Source organism: Syngnathoides biaculeatus, chromosome 4, assembly GCF_019802595.1.
Source record: "Syngnathoides biaculeatus isolate LvHL_M chromosome 4, ASM1980259v1, whole genome shotgun sequence".
Classification (NCBI taxonomy): Eukaryota; Metazoa; Chordata; class Actinopteri; order Syngnathiformes; family Syngnathidae; genus Syngnathoides; species Syngnathoides biaculeatus.
In genome coordinates this window covers 14,858,175-14,879,237 of record NC_084643.1, presented here as the reverse complement: position 1 = coordinate 14,879,237, position 21,063 = coordinate 14,858,175, and the positions used below count along the sequence as shown (strand labels likewise).

General features: G+C 45.4%; 1 protein-coding gene across 13 annotated transcripts in view; it reads right to left on the bottom strand.

Annotated features, from left to right (window-relative positions):
* The window catches only part of gcnt4a (glucosaminyl (N-acetyl) transferase 4a), a 59,195-nt gene extending 38,878 nt beyond the window's left edge, over nt 1–20,317 (bottom strand). For 9 of the 13 annotated variants that reach the window (XM_061815881.1, XM_061815891.1, XM_061815895.1 and 6 more), the window contains exon 1: nt 8,577–9,566. Coding sequence is in view for 7 of the 13 variants with exons in the window: in XM_061815895.1 (XP_061671879.1) it covers nt 8,577–8,936 (360 nt within the window). In the remaining 6 variants the exon portion in view is untranslated. The other 4 variants (XM_061815883.1, XM_061815892.1, XM_061815884.1 and 1 more) reach the window with 3 other exon arrangements.
* Nucleotides 20,318–21,063: the final 746 nt, after the last annotated feature.

Below are 21,063 nucleotides of genomic sequence, written 5' to 3'. Positions count from 1 at the left end.
TCAGCAACCACCAAAGCTGCATTTCCGCTTGGCCAGTTTGTACCCATCAGGTGCCTCAGGTGTCACACAGGAAAAAAAAAAAAAAAAAAAAAAAAAAAGGCCCAGTAGCTCCTTCAGCTTGCCGGCATTCTTCACCGCTGGTATACACCAACAGGTTTGCGCATTGTAATGACAGACACCAACTGCCTTATGGCGACAGCTCTGGTCGACTGCATTAGCAATGGGGGAATGTAACGTGGTCCACTTGGACTCCCCTGAGACGTGAGTCAAGTTCAGAGGTGGACTTGAAAGTCTTTCTGACAAGGGATTCTACCACACGTTTCCAGTAGACCCTCACAATATATTTGATGCTGCCAGGTCGGACATGCATCTTCCCTCACCATCAGAGCCAACTCATCATCAGGTGGTGATTAGTAGACAGCTCTGCCCCTCTCTTCACCAGTTTCTCCAAGACATGTGGCCACAAGTCTGAAGGCACAACCACAAAGTTATTCATCAAACTGTGACCGAAAATGTCCTGGTGCCAAATACACCTGCAGACACCCTTACGCTTGAACATGGTGTTTGTTATGGACAATCCAGGGGAGGACTCTCATCCACATGGGTTTTGATCGGGTTCTGTATGACAATCATGACCTTCCATGTCTCACTGTCATCGCCCACATGAGGAGTGAAAGTCCAACAGCAGAACAATTGGGGTCCCCAGTTAGTGCGCTTACCAACACTTTTCCAAGGACTCAAAAAAAGGGTGGGTACTCTGAACTGCTGTTTGGTGCATCGGCACAAACAACAGGACCCACCAGGTTTGCACAGACTGCAGGAGAGATTTTGGCCCACTCCTCCACACAGATTTTCTCTAGATCAGACAGCTTTCTAGGCTGTTGCTGAGAAACACGGAGTTTCAGCTCCGTCCAAAGATTTTCTTTTGGGTTTAGGTCTGGAGACTGGCTTGGCCAAACCAGAACCTTAATATGCTTCTTACGGGGCCACTCATTGGTTTTCCTGGCTGGGTGCTTCGGGTCTTTGTCATGTTGAAAGACCCAGCCACGACCCATCTTCAAATGCTCTGACTGAGGGAAAGAGGTTGTTCCCCAAAATCTCACAATACATGGCCGCGGTCATCCTATCCTTAATACAGTGCAGTCGTCCTGTCCCATGTGGAGAAAAACACCCCCAAAGCCTGATCCTACCACCCCTATGCTTCACAGTAGGTATGGTGTTCTTGGGATGGAACTCATCATTCGTCTTCCTCCAAACACAGTTCCATTTTGGTCTTTTCTGACCACAAAACATTCTCCCACAACTCCTCTGTATCATCCAAATGGTCATTGGCAAACTTAAGATAGGCCTTGACATGTGCTGGTTTACGCAGGGGAACCTTCCGTGCTATGCATGATTTCAAACCATGACCTCCCATTTTCTAATGATTGCTCCAACAGTGGACCTTTTTTTCACTTAGCTGCTTGGCCATTTCCCTTTCCAGCCGTGTGGAGTTGGGAAAATATATGGAGTTGAGGTGGACTTTTAAAGGTGGACTAACATGTCTTTGAGGGTCAGAATTGTAGCTGATAGACAGGTGTTCAAATACTTATTTACAGCTGTATCACACAAATTATTTAAAAAACCATACATTGTGATTTCTCAATTTTCCTTTATAGATCATCTCTCTCACAGTGGACATCCAATGAAAATTTCAGACCCATCCATGATTTCTAAGGAGAACTTGCAATATAGCAGGGTGTTCAAATACTTATTTTCTTCACTGTAGGACATTGTGACAACAAAATGGATCCCATAGGAATACACTGTAAGAACGCCAATGAATTTTCCATTAATTGGAGCCATGCTCATTATTCTGAAGGGTCCCATGAAGACGGTGAAGAACACAACGTTTATGAAGGCGTTAAAGGTTCTCCATTTGAGCCAGTTAAACAGCACACACGTTCGAATTCAGACGAAGTAGCTGTCAATGAAGATGCCGACACAGCAATCAGACCCATCGTGGAGAATATGCCCCGTGTTGGAAATATCGAATGGTAAGCCTTTGTGAAGTTCTTGTTTTGTTTAGGTAGTCATAAACTGATAAATAGTAAAGGTTTTGAAATCCTGGATGTATATACAAAGTTTTCGGTCTTGTTTTGAAATTATGCAAACGCCGTGTATTCAATGATTTGGTAAGCGACAACCGCAACAACTACTTTGCGTGTAAAATGTTTATTATTGCACCAAAACACACAGAACCCGATAACGTAGTCTTAAGTTGGCAGAATTTCACAAATAAGTAAGAATATAATAATAATAATACTACATCATTTTTGCGGATTGGTTTTAGCTTCCAATGCACTGCACTATCCGTGAGTTTCATTGACAATTTCTGCCTTTTTTGGGAAAGTAATATTTTTTACAAAGCAGACGGTATCTGTCTAAATAGACAAGGGGTTAAGTTATTAGCTGCCAACATTTTCTACAGTGTGTGTCATTCACCACCCTGTAAAGAAAATTATTACAAAAATCAAGGACAAAAGGATCCAGTTGTTCCCAAACAATCGGAGTTAAGGTGAGACAAGGTGCACACAGATTCATTTGTCATCTAAACAATCTGATGAGCAAATGACAAATGGAATGTGCCAGCACTTTAAATCTCCCACACCTCTTCCTGCCCCATTGGAGCCATCCACATCTCAGAATCTCCCCCCTATGACTACAATAACTATACAATCCGCAGTAGATGTTGGCTCCCTCTCTCACTGCCTGAATGCGATGTTGGGTCTGATGGATAGGATGAAGACTATTGTCTACGATGGAGTCCGTCCCATACCACGCCAAGATCTTCTTCCCATCCCCCCTCGCCTGAAAGCACCGTCCACTAAGAAGAGAAAGGCCGCTCCTCCACCCATGAAGACTATCTGTACATCTGATATTTACCGGGTCTTTTCTAGAATAACGCAGACCACGATGGAGATCAGGCATTTTTCATCCCTGTAATTACAAGGGACAAAAAGTTGGTCACAAAGATATGGCACCAAAAAAGTAGAACTTCCAACTTAGTGAGGATAAAATGTGAGTCTATCAAAAATTCTCTTCATCCATCTCTGCGAAACTAGCTCTTTTTAATATCACGTCACTGGGTAACAAATCAATGTTGATCAATGAGATCATTACAACCTTTGGTCTGGACTTTTTGTTATTAAATGAAATGTGGTTAACAGAAAGTAGCTGTAATACCATTTTAAATGAGGAAACACCAACAGATTTTAAATTTTATGAACAAGTGTCAAACGGGGAAAAAAGTGGTGGTATTGCTGTTATTTTTAAATCATTATTTCAATGTAAAGAAATTATACTGGGTGATTTTAGCTCTTTTGAATATCTGGGTTTTTTAGTTAAGGGTGACACAAAGGTTATTATCATTTTAATAATTTATAGACCTCCAAGATACAATGGAAAATTTATGGAGGATTTTTCAGAACTGCTGTCAGTTATTTGTACTGAATACATCTATTTTGTCATAACAGGGGACTTTAACATTCATGTTGATAATGACATGGAAAAAACATCCAAAGAACTTTCTGCAATACTAGACACATTTCACCTCTCTCAACATAGTAAGAGTCCAACTCACACTCAAGGTCACATCTTAGACCTGGTCATCTTGACATTAAGGATATGGCTATTTCTGACCACTTTTGTGTCTTCTTCTTCTTTTCCTTTCGGCTTGTCCCGTTAGGGGTCGCCACAGCGTGTCATCTTTTGCCATCTTAGCCTATCTCCTGCATCTTCCTCTCTAACCCCAACTGCCCTCATGTCTTCCCTCACCACATCCATAAACCTTCTCTTTGGTCTTCCTCTCGCTCTTTTGCCTGGGAGCGCCATCCTCAGCATCCTTCTACCAATATACTCACTCTCTCGCCTCTGAACATGTCCAAACCATCGAAGTCTGCTCTCTCGAATCTTGTCTCCAAAACATCCAGCTTTGGCTGTCCCTCGAATGAGCTCATTTCTAATCCTATCCAACCTGGTCACTCCGAGCGAGAACCTCAACATCTTCATTTCTGCCACCTCCAGTTCTGCTTCCTGTTGTTTCTTCAGTGCCACCGTCTCTAATCCGTACATCATGGCCGGCCTCACCACTGTTTTGTAAACTTTGCCCTTCATCCTAGCAGACACTCTTCTGTCACATAACACACCAGACACCTTTCGCCAGCTGTTCCAACCTGCTTGGACCCGTTTCTTCACTTCCTGACCACACTCTCCATTGCTCTGTATTGTTGACCCCAAGTATTTGAAGTCGTCCACCCTCGCTATCTCTTCTCCCTGTAGCCTCACTCTTCCCCCTCTACTTTTCTCATTCACGCACATATATTCTGTTTTACTTCGGCTAATCTTCATTCCTCTCCTTTCCAGTGCATGTCTCCATCTTTCCAATTGTTCCTCTGCATGCTCCCTGCTTTCACTGCATATGACAATATCATCTGCGAACATCATGGACCAAGGGGATTCCAGTCTAACCTCATCTGTCAGCCTATCCATTACCACTGCAAATAGGAAGGGGCTCAGAGCTGATCCCTGATGCAGTCCCACCTCCACCTTAAATTCCTCTGTCACACCTAAGGCACACCTCACCATTGTTCTGCTACCATCATACATGTCCTGTACTATTTTAACATACTTCTCTGCCACACCAGACTTACGCATGCAGTACCACAGTTCCTCTCTTGGTACTCTGTCATAGGCTTTCTCTAGATCCACAAAGACACAATGTAGCTCCTTCTGACCTTCTCTGTACTTTTCCACGAGCATCCTCAAGGCAAATAATGCATCTGTGGTACTCTTTCTAGGCATGAAACCATACTGTTGCTCGCAGATACTTACTTCTGTCCTGAGTCTAGCCTCCACTACTCTTTCCCATAACTTCATTGTGTGGCTCATCAACTTTATTCCTCTATCGTTTCCACAGCTCTGAACATCCCCTTTGTTCTTAAAAATGGGAACTAGAACACTTTTCCTCCATTCTTCAGGCATCTTTTCGCCCGCTAGTATTCTGTTGAATAAGTTGGTCAAAAACTCCACAGCCATCTCTCCAAATTGCTTCCATACCTCTACCGGTATGTTATCAGGACCAACTGCCTTCCCATTTTTCATCCTTTGTAATGCCTTTCTGACTTCCCCCTTAGTAATCATTTCCACTTCCTGGTCCTTCACTCTTGCCTCTTCAACTCTTCCTTCTCTGTCATTTTCTTCATTCATCAACTTCTCAAAGTATTCTTTCCATCTATTTAGCACACTACCGGCACCAGTCAACACATTTCCATCTCTATCCTTAATCACCCTTACCTGCTGCACATCCTTCCCATCTCTATCCCTCTGTCTGGCCAACCTGTAGAGATCCTTTTCTCCTTCTTTCGTGTCCAACCTGGTGTACATGTCTTCATATGCCTCTTGTTTAGCCTTTGCCACCTCTACCTTTGCCCTACGTCGCATCTCGATGTACTCCTTTCGCCTCTCCTCAGTCCTCTCAGTATCCCACTTCTTCTTCGCTAATCTCTTTCCTTGTATGACTCCCTGTATTTTGGGGTTCCACCACCAAGTCTCCTTCTCCCCTTTCCTACCAGATGACACACCAAGTACTCTCCTGCCTGTCTCTCTGATCACCTTGGCTGTCGTCGTCCAGTCTTCCGGGAGCTTCGGTTGTCCATCGAGAGCCTGTCTCACCTCTTTCCGGAAGGCCGCACAACATTCTTCCTTTCTCAGCTTCCACCACATGGTTCTCTGCTCTACCTTTGTCTTCTTAATCTTCCTACCCACCACCAGAATCATCCTACAAACTACCATCCTATGCTGTCGAGCTACACTCTCCCCTACCACTACTTTACAGTCAGTAACCTCCTTCAGATTACATCGTCTGCACAAAATATAATCTACCTGCGTGGTTCTACCTCCGCTCTTGTAGGTCACTATATGTTCCTCCCTCTTCTGGAAATAAGTGTTCACTACAGCCATCTCCATCCTTTTTGCAAAGTCCACCACCATCTGCCCTTCAAAGTTCCTTTCATGGATGCCGTACTTACCCATCACTTCTTCATCGCCCCTGTTTCCTTTACCAATATGTCCATTACAATCTGCACCAATCACAACTCTCTCGCTGTCTGGGATGCTCAGAACTACTTCATCTAGTTCCTTCCAGAATTTCTCTTTCAACTCTAGGTCACATCCTACCTGTGGTGCATAGCCGCTAACCACATTATACATAACACCCTCAATTTCAAATTTTAGTCTCATCACTCGATCTGATACTCTTTTCACCTCCAAGACATTCTTAGCCAGCTCTTCCTTTAAAATAACCCCTACTCCATTTCTCTTCCCATCTACTCCGTGGTAGAATAATTTAAACCCTGCTCCCAAACTTCTAGCCTTACTACCTTTCCACCTGCTCTCTTGGATGCACAGAATATCAACCTTTCTCCTAATCATCATGTCAACCAACTCCTGTGGTTTTCCTGTCATAGTCCCAACATTCAAAGTCCCTACACTCAGTTGTAGGCTCTGTGCATTCCTCTTTTTCTTCTGACGCTGGATCCGGTTTCCTCCTCTTCTTTGTCTTCGACCCACAGTAGCTGAATTTCCACCGACGCCCTGCAGGTTAGCAGTGCCGGGGGCGGGCGTTGTTAACCCGGGCCACGACCGATCCGGTATGGGATTCTTTAGATGAACGCTCATATTTGTTTGGCACAGTTTTTACGCCGGATGCCCTTCCTGACGCAACCCTCTGCATTTATCCGGGCTTGGGACCGGCCTACAGATTGCACTGGTTTGTGCCCCCATAGGGCTGCATTTTCTGACCACTTTTGTGTATGTTTTGGAAATACAGATTCTTCCAAAAGTTCCGACAACCTCTATCTCTATTAGAAATAGGTACATAAATGAGAGTACTGCCACTAAGTTTATGGAGACTGTTGTTGTGCCACAGACTCTGAATGCTGAGAGACTTGATGAACTTTTGGACAATTTCACCTGGAAAATCACAAATGCCATGAATGCTGTCGCTCCTGTTAAAACTAAGACCACCCTGAGGCGATCTAGAACACCGTGGAGGAGCAAAATGATGGTCAAGAGATCTAAATCGGAGAGTAGGAAAGCTGAACCCAAGTGGACAAAAACTAAACCCCAAATTGACTACGACCTCTACAGACAATGTGTTTGTAATTTTAACCAAGAGTTAGTTAGCCCTAAACAGCAACACTATTCTGAAATAATCAGTAAGAACCTTAACAATACTCATGCTCTATTTGCCGTGGTTGACAAGCTTATACCCCGCCCCCCAAAAAAAAACAAAAAAAAAAACAGATCAATCCAGAACTCGTAACAGTTGACAAATGCAATGAGTTTGCCCGTTATTTTAGTAGGAAAAATACAATCCATCAGGATCAAGATAGAACGATCTCTTATCTGAAACCACCCAGAGAAAACTATTAACTTGTCAGAATTTGATACAGTTGACCAAAAACCTGTAGAGAAAACTGTGCAGCAGTTAAAACCATCAATGAGCTGTCTCGACTCAATGCCATCTGACTTTTTTCAAAACTATTGTGAAGTCAGTGCTACATGATTTGCAGCAAATAATCAATTCACTCACTTCAGTCGAGTGAGTTTACCAAGGCTCTTAAAGTAGCTGCTGTTCAGCCTCTTTTAAAAACCAGAGCACTGGACGATTCCATGTTAGCAAGCTATAAACCCATCTCAAATCTCCCATAGCCAAGTTCATAGCCAAGATTCTTGAGAAAGTTATTATTCATCAACTCGGCAATTTCTTGAATTTAAATGGACTTTTTGACAAATTTCAATCAGGTTTCCAAACTCATCACAGTACAGAATCTGCTGTTATTAGAGTGATAAATGATATAAGGTTGAATACTGACTCAGGAAAGATGTCAATTTTGGTCTTGTTGGATTTCAGCGCGACTTTTGATATGGTAGATCACAATATAGTGGTAAACAGGTTGGAAACGTGGGTAGGACTAAATGGAAGGGTCCTTAAATGATTTAGGTTCTACATGGAGGAAATGAGCTGCTTTGTGACCATTGGAGGTGCTCGGTCTCAGTGAATGGCAATGACCTATGGGGTCCCTCAAGGGTCAGTTCTTGGACCTCTCTTGTCTGGGCTGTATATGCTAACCCTTGGCTCAAATTCTTTAAAACTTTAATTTTGACTACCATAGCTATGCAGATAACACAGTTATATTTAACAGTGTTTCTAGATGACTACAGTTCAATTGAGGTATTGTGCCACTATCTAAATCAGAAGAATAACTGGGTGAGCCAAAATTTTCATCAACTGAATCACAACAAAACTGAGAAAATTGTTTTTGGCAATAATAGCCTACTCTCTCTCTCACAGTGATGTGATTCTGGCAGGGCATCAGAAAAGATGGGCGTCCATTCTGTAGAACATGGGTTTTAAGGACTGATACAGTGGACTTGTATGTACTATCGATGCAAACCTCCCCTACTATAACCCATCCTAAATCCAAACGCTGGGCAAAGGGAGTGTTGTGTGGTCCATTGATTTGATCTCTCACCTTGTGAACTTGTATGAGGTCTCTCCCCAGTAGGATTAAGATCTGTGCTTTAGGATCGATCTTTGGGATGTGAGGTGCCATGGATCTCAAGTGAGCAAGGGAGTGAGCGATCTCTGGAGAAGGGATTTCCGATCTGTTGCTCGTAACTTCATTACATTCAATGAGCGGAGGCAAGTCCAAACACACTTCATCATTCAATGCTTCGATCTGAAAACCAGCAGCCTTTCTCCCAGTCATTTCCGTGGTTCCAGCACAGGTCCTCATCAGGTAAGGTGTATGGTCCCCTTGGATGTCAAACAGCTTAAAAAACTCAGACCTGGCCAGTGATCGATTGCTCTGGTTGTCGAGGATGGCATACATCTTGATTGAGCGTTCTCGCTGTCCTTGGGGAAAAACCCGGACCACATATCTTGGCGCAGGACCTTGGTGGGAGACCTTCACCGCAGACCTTGGTGCACCTGGAGGTCACTTCTGGAGGAGAGCTGTTTTGCTGTTCTACGTCTGATTCTGTCGGAGGAGATGGTGAAGAGGAGACAGCAGTGTCTGGGTGCATGACAGTGCAATGTTGATTGCTTTCACACTCATTGCATTTCAGCTCTGCTGGACATTCTCTAGCCACATGAGTACCAGAACAGCACTTGAAACAACATCTGTATTCTTTTAGCAGCCTTTTGCGTTCCATTAGCGGCTTCATTCTAAAAGCTCTACATCTTTCCAGAGGATGTGGCTTATTGTGCACTGGACAGTACTTGGTTGGGTCATCACTACCTTTCTTGTCAGTAGATGTTTTGTGTAACAAGCTTGAATCTGTTGTTGACACATCTGTTCTATGCATAAACACAACTGTCCTAGCACTATCATGCTTGGTTGTGGATCTTTCACTATGGTAATGGCTGCGGTTACTGCTCACCAACACAAAGCTGGGGTCATTTCTGGCCTTTGCCTGACATCTGACAAAGTCAACAAAAAACGAGAAAGAAGGGAAACACACTCTGTACCGTTCTTTGTAGTTTGAGCCAGCAGACAGCCATTTTTCCTGTAAGTTTGGTGGCAGCTTTTCCACGATTGGCTTAATCCCTCGAGGAGTGTCAAGGTAGCTCAGTCCTGGTAGATAGCCATCCTGCTTGGCTGAGAATAGTTCCAAGAGCAGATCGCTAAGTTCTCTTAGCTTGATGTTATCTTTGGAGGTTAGCCGAGGAAAATTGTCCAATCGTTTGAATAAAGCATTCTCAATCACTTCAGGGGTAGCATAGCGTTCTTGGAGTCTTCTCCAGGCTAATTCGAGAGCAGCGTGAGGATTGGTGATGTGGACAGCACATATTCTTTTAACATGTTCAGATGACTCCTTTCCCAGCCATTTTACCAGGAGGTCCAGCTCTTCACTGGCTGTCAACTCTAAGCCCTGAATGGCGTTAAGGAAAGAGGACTCCCATGCTCTGTAGCTCTCAGGCTGGTCATCGAATTTAGTGAGCCCTGTGGTTACCAACTCTCTGCGGGCGAGGTACCTAGCGAAGTCTATCACGTTAGCGGCTGGAGCAGAAGAAGAATGCTGTGGGTTGCTCTGTATGAAGTGGTTCGATTGGCTAACATGACTGAATGAGGGAGAGCTCTGCTCCTGATAGGCTTTAAAGGAGGACTGGGGGTTCTGAGGTTGCGAGCTGAGAGGCTGAGAGTGCGGGTTGGAGCGCTTAAACAGGCTTGTCTGAAGCTGAGGTGCTGATAAGTACTCACTTTGCTGTGTGTTCCTTGTAGGCGTGGCATCATAGTTGTGTGCAGGGGTTAATTCAGGAGCTTCCTGCTGTCTTGGTGGCGACGCTTTTTCAAAACAATGAGGAGTTATATCCACAGACGATGCAGTTTCAAAGCTGGCTCGAGCCTGATGTTCCACATATGCCTTTGTACGCTGACATGTTATCTGCGATGAGATGCGACTCCTGGCTCTGCACCTATCCTCATATTCTGGTCCTGCTGCAGCTTCTAAAACTTCAGCCTCTACAATAGCAGCACCAGCTGCCTTTTCCATTCCTAGAGCTTCTAACTCCGCTTCTAGTGTAGCCTTTTCCAAATCCAATCTAGCTCTCTGTCTTTTCAGTTCTAGCTCCTTCTGAGCGAATGTGGCTATGGTGCAGCTTCGGCTTTAGCTCTAGCTCTAGCAGCAGCACTAACTACTGAAGACTTGGAAGTGGCTTTGGAGTTGGAGCTGAATACTGATGCCCCTTTCTCCTCCCTTTCTATTGCTTGTGCTTCCATAACTGTGGCAGACGAATCCTTCTGATTCACTGGCTTTTCACTGTACTGTTCTCTTCATGTGTTTTACTTCCAAAGTGCTCACATGAATAAACAGCCAGCCAAACTCCTTTTCAAGAGCCAGGAAGTGAGCGTGCTTGCTCCTTTAATGACTTCTTAACAGGTCAAGTCGGGTGACACAATGAAAATGGAGTGAAACTACAAAAAGAAATACAAAACATACAAATAGACTGCAATGTCAAATCAGTATGGAGTATAAACATCTTCCATTCGTATATGAATTAAACATTCACATTCAGTAAGTCTAAGCACAAACAGCAACAGCATTCTAGTGAAGTGAGTAGCAGATACACATACTGCTGCTAGCTATCTCATGAGAATGAACACAACATGTAAAGTTACTAAATCAGTACAGCTCACAAATATGCACGAAGATACTGTTAAAGTTACTAACAATACTTCTGAAACATGTAAAGAACAAATTACTCACAGCCATTGCTTTCTGACGGATTCATGCACAGGAATAAGCTGATTTCAATGTGCTACATCTTTCAACTGTTGACATGCTTTTTAGCGTTTTTTCGCTCTGCTCAGCCCTTCCTACTTCCTGTATTCTACAGTTTCAAAATAAAAGCTCAGCAATGCACTCTCAAAATTAACAACACAAACAGATCTTTTCCAATAAAATCGATCTCAACATATTAAACACTTGGGGCAGAACAATATATATATATATACAGAGAGAGAGAGAGAAAGAGAGACAGAGAGAAAGAGAGAGTGCATGTGCCTGTGTGTGTCTGATAGGACGTCACTCACCACTGTCTGCTTCATAGGCTTTCAGGTTTACATGCTCTATCCCCGAAGTCTTCTTCTGTGGAGTTATCTGCATCTGTTTTTTCTGCTCGCTCATGGTTTCGAAAGCTAAATGTCCTTCCAAGCCTGACTTTGTCCCTCCTCTTTGGATGGTCTCAAGATCATTTAACAGGCTTATTGAGTCATCATCAGACATCTCACATTCCTGATTATTGATGTCACTATTTTCCCTTCAAAAGAACAATGTAAAATGTACATCAAGTAAGCCTTTTCTGAAACAATTCTTGACTTTGATCATACTGTACATGTTCAAAAATGTCTGTCCATGTCCATTTGCCAAGCCGCTTTTCCTCACAAGGTTCTCGAGGTTGCTGGAACCTATCCCAGCTAATTTAGCCATTTTGTAAAATGTTTATCGTAAGTGTCACAATGAGGTACACCTCTTACCTGAGATGGGGCAAAAGCCTGTCAATCACAGGGCACGTATTGAGACAGACAGACAATGAGGTAGGAGTGATTGTTGTTTGTTCTAATGTACATACAGTATATACTAGTACTGCACAGTGAAATAGCCTGATGTTTTTGTGCCTCTTGAAGGTTTGAATCAGTTGTCTCCTTTTTTTGGTCCCTCTCTTGTGAATGACTAGATGGCGATTTGCTGGAGACCAGCTCAGGGTTTACCCTGCATCTCGCTCGAAAATAGCTGGGATCGGCTCCAGCATGCCTGTGACCCAAGCAAGGATAAGCGGTACAGTTAATGGGTGGATGGAGATCCCTCTTTGATGACTGGTTAAAGACCTTGTAAAGTGACAAAAATATTTGAAATTTGACACACCAAAGAGTAGTATTGTTAACAAGTCTGCCAAATTTGAATTAATTTTGAAAAATCGTCAAGAGCCTAAATAAGATAATGCTCTGAAATGCTGAACAAAAATATAGTACACAACCAAGCTTTGTTGGTGTTTCCGCTGAGAGCACTGAAAACATGCCCTGCTAAACCTTCACATCAGTAAAATATCGGTCATCCCACGGATGTGGTGAAATATTATGAGCAATTATTAACAGGAAAATACATTATAAGGCATCACCCCCTATGGGGGCACATGCCAGTGCAATCTGTAGGCTGGTCCCAAGCCCAGATAAATGCAGAGGGTTGCCTCAGAAAGGGCAACCGGCATAAAACTGTGCCAAACAAATATGAGTGTTCATCTAAAGAAGGAGACTTGGTGATGGAACACCAAAATACAGGAAGTCATACAAGGAAAGACATCTAAAGAAAGAGACTTGTTGGTGGAGGCCCAAAATACAGGAAGTCATACAAGGAAAGAGGTTAGTAAACAAGTGTGACACTTGAGAGGAATGAGGAGAGGCGAAAGGAATACAATGAGATTCAACATAAGCGAAAGGTAGAGGTGGCAAAGGGTAAACAAGAGGCATACTGTCACGATCCTGCCGCTCCAGCCCGGGCTGTGCGGGTGCCCGCGCGCTCGCGCTAATTGGGAGGCACACACCTGCGCCTCATGCGGGTTGATTATCCCGTGTCTATGTAGGACCCCGATGACGACTGGTGCTCCGCCAGATCGTTGAGGTTCATGTCCCGTTCAGCACTTTCGTATCCCTGATCGTCAACCCGTGTGTAGCGACCTTCGCCTGTTCTCCGACCGACCCCGTAAGGCTGACTCCTTTGACACTTGTGCCTGCCTTGATCGATCTCCCATGTACCGACTCCTGCCTGCCCGCTCACCTGCTCTCTTCGCCCGACGTCCCAACTACCGCTGCTGCACCTGACTGCCTGCCCGATCCCCGACCTTCTAATAATAAACGTTTTTCCCCGAACTACTTTGTATCTGACGAATCCTGCATTTGGGTCCTACCTTCGTTCCGATGGGTCGTGACAGAACGATCGGGCCAAAACAGGACCCAGCAGGAAAGACCCGGCGTCGCCAGGACCAACGCAAGGTAGACCGTCTGCCGGAGGAACAAGCCTGTCCGATCCGCGTAGGCTCCATGGCGTCCTCCGGTTCCGTGTCATATGCTCCGCCGGCGAGCTACGAATACATCCCGACGACGACCCGTCCGGCACCGCATATTCTTCTGGACTCTGACTTTTCGGACTATGAGGAGGACCTTGATTTGTATGACCGGCTGCCTGACTCCAATTATTTCGATTACGAATCTCTTCGCCCGGTCTTCAATCCCGGCCAGTTTGTTTCACCTCCCTGTGTTTCCAGCACCCGAGCGTCTTCGCCCGGTAGGTCCGAGTACACCAACCCGTTTGTGGGAACCCGCGTGGCCATCTACCGCTTGGCCATCTACCTCGTGGCGTGGCGGCCAGAGGAGACACCCCGGCCGGGCGCTCCCTTGTGCCTCCCGCTGCGCGGCAACTAAGACACCATCCTCCCACTCCTCGCCAGCAATGGTGAAACCGGCAGACCCGCAGCTGGTGGCGAAGCTTCCAGCCCAGAGGGAGGAGGAGCTGCCAAATCACGAGGTGTTCTGCCGCGAAATGTGGGCGGAGATAGAGCGGCAGAGCGCCAAATTGGCGGCTCTCACAGCCCAGGTTCAGCAAGGATTGAAGAACCAGCTAAGCTATGCTGATGTCGCGACTACTACTGACTCGCTGCTGACGCAGATTCACGCTGCAGTGGGAACGGATCCGCCACCTCGCCAAGGGCACGTTGCAGTGGGAACGGGTCCGCCACCTCGACACGCTAATGTTGCAGTTTTGACGGACTCGTTACTAACTCTTGCTCACGCGGCAGTTGGAACTGACCCGCTCCCGAGACACGCCCACGTGTCAGTTTCGACTGACTCTCTGCCTACTCTCGTTCACGTCGCCGTGGGAATGGACCCGCCACCGCACCACGCCCACGTTGCTGTTTCAACGAATGCACTGCAAGCTCACGTGGCAGTGGAGACGACCCGATGCCGCCTCACGTTGCTGTCCAGGAGGTGGCGACGTCTCCACAGCCACTTCTCGTCCGTGCCCAGGAGTACCGGAGGCGACCGGCCCGCGGCCGCTCCACGCTCCTGTCTTGACGGCGAGAGGAGCTGGGGAGTTCTTTTGAGCCACCCCAGAGCTGGAGAGACTTCAGGATGGCTGTGATGGTGATGGTGGCGGTCATGGGTCTGGTCCTTCTCTCCATCATCCTCTGCGCTCCTGATGGCTCTCAGCCACTTCATGACCTGGCCTCGTTGGTGACCGAACCACGGCTGCCTCCTGACCAAACCTCGGTGGCGACCAATCCCTGGTCGTCTCGCAACCACGGCATGGGAGGTTCTCTTCCGGAGCAGTGGCCTGCCTCGGTCTGGTTCCTGCTTCGCTGTTTGGTTCCTCACCGAGGTCGTCCACCCGAATCGCCCCGTGGGGATCCTGGTGCTTGGCGTCCGGGTCGTCCTCCTGACCTGTCCACCTGGACGCCTCACGTTTGGTGGCCTGGATGGCCACCAGACTGGGGTTGAGGGGGGGGGTGCCCTCCTCAGGACCCCCTTCCGCCCACCCCTGCATGTGTTAATAATTGTCTCTGTTTCTTTCGTTTAGGCACGTCTGGGAGCCGTGCCTTAGAGGGGGGGTACCATCACGATCCTGCCGCTCCAGCCCGGGCTGTGCGGGTGCCCGCGCGCTCGCGCTAATTGGGAGGCACACACCTGTACGTTACTGGGTTGATGGATGTTGTGAGGGAGGACATGAGGACAGTGGGTGTTGAACCTGTGCCTCGTGCGGGCTGATTATCCCGTGTATATATAGGACCCCGATGACGATGACTGTGCACACGTGCGCCTCATGCAGCCTGATTATGCTGTGTATTTAGATGACCCCGATGACGACTGGCCGGCGCCAGTTCGTTGAGGGTCATGTCCCGTTCCAGCACTCTCGTGTCCCTGATCGTCAACCCGTGTGTACCAACCTTCGCCTGTTCTCTGACCGACCCCATAAGCCTGACTCCTTTGACACTTCTGCCTGCCTTGATCGATCTCCCGTGTACCGACTCCTGCCTGGCCGCTCACCTGCTCTCTTCGCCCGACGTCCCAACTACAGCTGCTGCACCTGACTGCCTGCCCGATCCCCGACCTTCTAATAATAAACGTTTTTCCCCGAACTACCTTGCATCTGACAAATCCTGCATTTGGGTCCTACCTTCATTCCGATGGGTCGTGACACATACAGTGAAGAAAATGAGTATTTGAACACCCTGCTATATTGCAAGTTCTCCCACTTAGAAATCATGAGGGGTCAGAAATTTTCATCGTAGGTGCATGTACACTGTGAGAGATAATCTAAAAATAAAAATCCAGAAATCACAAAGTATGATTTTTTTAACTATTTATTTGTGTGACACCCCAAAATACAAGAAGTCATCCAAGGAAAGAGATTAGCGAAGAAGAAGTGGGACATGGAGAGGACGGAGGAGAGGCGGAAGGAATACATTGAGATGCGACGTAAGGCAAAATTAGAGGTGGCGAAGGCTAAACAAGAGGTATATGACATGTACACCAGGTTGGATATAAAAGAGGGACTGAACAGAATGAAAAATGGAATGACAGTTGGTCCTGATAACATACCAGTGAAGGTATAGAAGCAATTTGAAAAAAAAAAAAAGCGGAAAAATATGTTAGAATAGTACAGGACATCCGTGAGGGCAGCAGAACAGCAGTGAGGTGTGCCATTGGTGTGTCAGAAGAATTTAAGGTGGAGGTGGGACTGCATCAGGGATCCGCGCTTCCTGTTTGAGGCAGTAATGGATAGGCTGACAGATGAGGTTAGATTGGAATCCTCTTGGACTATGAGATGGAGGCACACACTGGAAAGGAGAGGAATGAAGATTAGCCAAAGTGAAACAGAATATATGTGCATGAATGTGAAGGAGGAAGACTGAAGCTCCAGGGAGAAGAGATAGCAAGGGTGGATGACTTCAAATACTTTGGCTCAACGGGGAATGTGGTATGTAAGATAAGCTTACACATTTCACAGAGGCCTGTGAAATGTATCACCTCATGTGTCATAAATCTCTTTTAATGACTCTGTTGCTGTGCAGGGATGCGTGTGTGTGCTGTTTGTCTATGGGAAGTTTAAGAGCTCAAGGTGACTGCAAATTTATGATAGCTGCATTCTTGTGGGTTTTTGTAACAGGAAGAACTGTGTCTACTCAGAGGACACCCGGCCTTGAGAAGATTAACTGTCTCTGTATAACAACTTTACTTGTCTTGTGAAACCTGCTCTCCCCCACCCTATGTGTGGAGCTCAATAAAATGTGTGGTTTTGGGGAGACTCGGAGAGAGTCTTACGTGCGGGCTGAAGAATGTCTTCTTCTTCCCCGAGTTCTCCCCAAGCTGCAGTTTGGTAAAAAATAACTCTGCCTCTGTCTCGATCATTCTGTCCCGGTGCCGTGGGCTTCTGGGTCCACATTGAGCGAGAAGTCCGTGCTTTGGACCTAACAGGTAAAGAAGTGAAGAAACTGGTACAAGCGGGGTGGAACAGTTGGCGGAAGGTGTCTGGTGTTCTATGCGACAGAAGATTCTCTGCTAGGATGAAGGGCAAAGATTATTAAACAGTGGTGAGGCCGGCCATGTTGTACAGATTAGAGACAGTGGCATTGAAGAAACAACAGGAAGCAGAACTTGAGGTAGCAGAAATGAAGGTGCTGAGGTTCTCGCTTGGAGTGAACAAGTTGGATAGGATTAGAAATGAACTCAGAGGGACAGCCAAGTTGGATGTTTTGGAGACAAGGTTAGAGAGAGCAGACTTAGATGGTTTGGACATGTTCAGAGACGAGAGAGTGACTATATTGGTAGAAGGGTGCTGAGGATGGAGCTGCCAGGCAAAAGAGTGAGAGGAAGACCAAAGAAAAGGTTGATGGATGTTGTGAGGGAGGACATGAGGACAGTGGGTGTTAAAGAAGATGCACGAGATAGGCTTGGATGGAAAAAGATGACACACTGTGCCAACTCCTAATGGGACAAGCCGAAAGGAAAAGAAAAAGATTTGTGTGATACAGCTGCAAATAAGTATTTGAACACCTATCTATCAGCGAGAATTCTGACCCTCAAATACCTATTAGTCCGCCTTTAAAAGTCCACCTCCACTCCATGTGTTACCCTAAATCAGGTGCACCTCTGTGAGGGCGTTAGCTGCTTAAGACACCTGTCCATCCCATACAATCAGTAACATTCAAACTGTTAACATGGCCAAGACCAAAGAGCTGTCCAAAGACACCAGAGACAAAGTTGTACAACTCAAGAAGTACAAGAAATTGCCAAGCAGCTTGGTGAAAAAAAGGTCCACTGTCGGACCAATCATGAGAAAATGGAAGGAGCTAAACATGACAGTCAATCTCAATTGGAGTGAAGCTCCAGGCAGGATATCATCTTGTGGGATCTCAATGATCCTTAGAAAGGTTAGGAATCAGCCCGGGACCACACGACAGGACTTGGTCAATGACTTGAAAAGAGCTGGGGCCACGTTATGAAAGTGACTGTTGGTAATACACTAAGATGTCATGGTTCGAAATCATGCATAGCACGGAAAGTTCCAAAGAGCTGTTCAAAGACACCAGAGACAGAAATGTCATGGCTGGAAAGGACTATGGAGAAATTGCCAAGCAGCTTGGTGAAAAAAAGGTCCACTGTTGGAGCAATCATTAGAAAATGGAAGAAGCTAAACATGACAGTCAATCTCAATCGGATTGAGGAATCAGCACAGGACTACACGACAGGACTTGGTCAATGACGTGAAAAGACCTGGGACCACCACTCTGTGCATGAATTTGACAGCAACTATTAACGTCATGTTTCATTATCAGTAAATATTAGAAACATTTTACAAGTTATTGCTTCTGAACTCTCACTGTCAACGTTATTAATGACCCTGTCTGCAACTGGGGTTGGTTGCTTTGGTGCATTTTGCCTCTCAATACCAGGAGTAGTGGAAGTAAACAAGGGATGAAGTCCGTGAGGTTTGTTGGCTTTGGGTCGACATCTGAATGTACCATCTCTGGAAAAGTTCGTTTTCCTTGCTTCCAGTTGATTTAAGTGTTTTTGTCGTTTCGTCTGAACTTCCAATGCATTGAAACCTCTGGGGTTCGATCCCAACCCTGCCTGTGTGGAATTTGCATGTTCTCCCCGTGCCCACTGTCATGCTCCTGGCATCCTGCCCAGGCTGGGCGTGGCCAGCCAATTAGTCGGCACACACCTGCACCCTGTTTCGGCTGATTACACCCGATACTTATAGAACACTGGGGACAACTCGTTGATTCTCATGCTTTGTTCCTGACCTACCGTGTACCGACCCTCACCTGTTCCCTGACCATCCCAGGAAGCCTGCCTCTTCTGATACTGCTGCTTTTCCTGACTGACTCGCTGATTACTGACCACGGACCGAAAAAAGGCTTTCTGTACACTACCTGCTTGCCTCTGGAGTCGTGCATTTGGGTTCGCCCTTGAGTCTCAATCGTGACAACCACATCCCAAAAAGATACATTAATTGGACACTCTAAATTGGCCCTATGTGTGATTGTGAGTGTGCCTGTTTGTCTCCATGTGCCCTGCGATTGGTTGGCAACCAGTTCAGGGTGCACCCTACCTCCTGCCCGTTGACAGCTGGGATAGACTCCAGCACACCCCGCGACCCTCATGAGGATAAGCGGCAAATAAAATGGATTGATGAATGGATGGATTGATAAAGCACTGTTTTATTCCATTCTATTTAATGGTTCACAAATTGTTTTTGATAAGTTGCAAACAGTCTCCTGTGAGTGACTAGTATGTAATACTGCTCATTTTAATGTTACGTAATATTTTATTAAAATAAAAATAAAAACTGCAACAAAATTATTAAATAAAAAAAAGTAATAAAATGTTTGTATCCATTATCCATTTTCTTAGCCGCGTATTCTCACGAGGGTCCCGGGAGTGCTGGAGCCTATCCCAGCTTTCAACGGCCAAGAGGCAAGGTACACCCGGAACTGGTTGCCAACCAATTACAGGGCACATTGAGACAAACAACCGCACTTACAATCACATCTAAGGGCTATTTAGAGTCTCCAATTAATGCTTCATGTTTTTGGGACGTGGGAGGAAACCCACGCAGGCACGGAGAGAACATGCAAACTTCACACAGGGAGGGCTGGGATTGAACACGGGTCCTCAACACTGTAAGAGCAACGCTTTCCAGCTGCTCCACCGTGCCGCCATTTGTACACATTATCCTGATTTTCTAGTTGGGAATAGTCAAAGTATTTGTGGAAAAAAAAAATTCTATAAGTACGACAAGTGCTTCTATCATTGAACCATGTAAACGTTTTCAGGAAATAAAAGATTATCAACATAACTCCGAAACTTGTCTTTTCACAAAAACTTGTAGCAGTTTTGGTACGTTGTGTCGGGGGGCTGAGCTTGTCTAAGCGTGTCCATGTTCAGGTGAAATGTTCACTGCATATGACAGAGGGCTGACAGGGTTTGGAAAAATGAGCTTTCTTCATTTGCACAAAGCTTACCCACTGTCTTCTGAGGCTTGGGTCTTTGGAAAAGTAATTCACACCGTGACCAGAATTCTTCATATTGCTCCAAAACTGAACCACACACGCGTTCACCATTGTTATTGATTGGTTTTAGCTTACAATCATAGGAATTCTCGAAACCAGCGAATCTCCGTGCTCATGTAAGTCGCACAATAGCCGGTCCACCTCGAGTGACATCAGAAGCTCCGCCCCCGAAATGAGCCGTTTTTTCAGGTGATGGAAACTTGGTCAAAGTTTGAGGCCTTTAATTCAAAAATGCTTATATTTTTGGGGAAAAAACATCACAGTCAGTCAGTTGAACATATATTTTCAACTAGATAAGATAATTTGCACTAGAAATTAGACATTACAATCCCTTTAAGGACTAAAGCAAGTTGTAGACCTTCCCATAAAGTTGTAGACTTTCCCTAAGTTTAATAAACTCTTGGTGTCAGTCTTTATAGTCACTGGAACTTTCAAAGCTTAAGGAAGTCTACTTTTTGCTCAATTTTCATAGGCGAACTTAAGGAAAATTACAAACCCATTTCTTGTTGGATTTTTAATTATATTTTAAAAAAGTATGGGATAATTGATCATCTGATGTAATAATGTATGACCTGAATGAAAAGTTAAAACCGAAACTGACAAAATACTAATTTTATAGCATTAAACAAGCTGGGACCATTTTTTTTTGCAACAAAAAAAAGCACACATTTTTCACATGTGGTTTTCTGGTTTTGTTTTTAGCATGTAATCCAAAAAAGGTGTTGTTTTCTCATTATCCAAAGTCCAAGGAATGATTTGGTACCTAAAATACATTATTTAAACCATCTTTTAAAAATCCTTGGCGATCCCTAATCTAATAGCCACGTACATTTTACTGTACAGAAAATCTAGTTTACTAGCGGAATATATAATTGCCAGTATTCCTG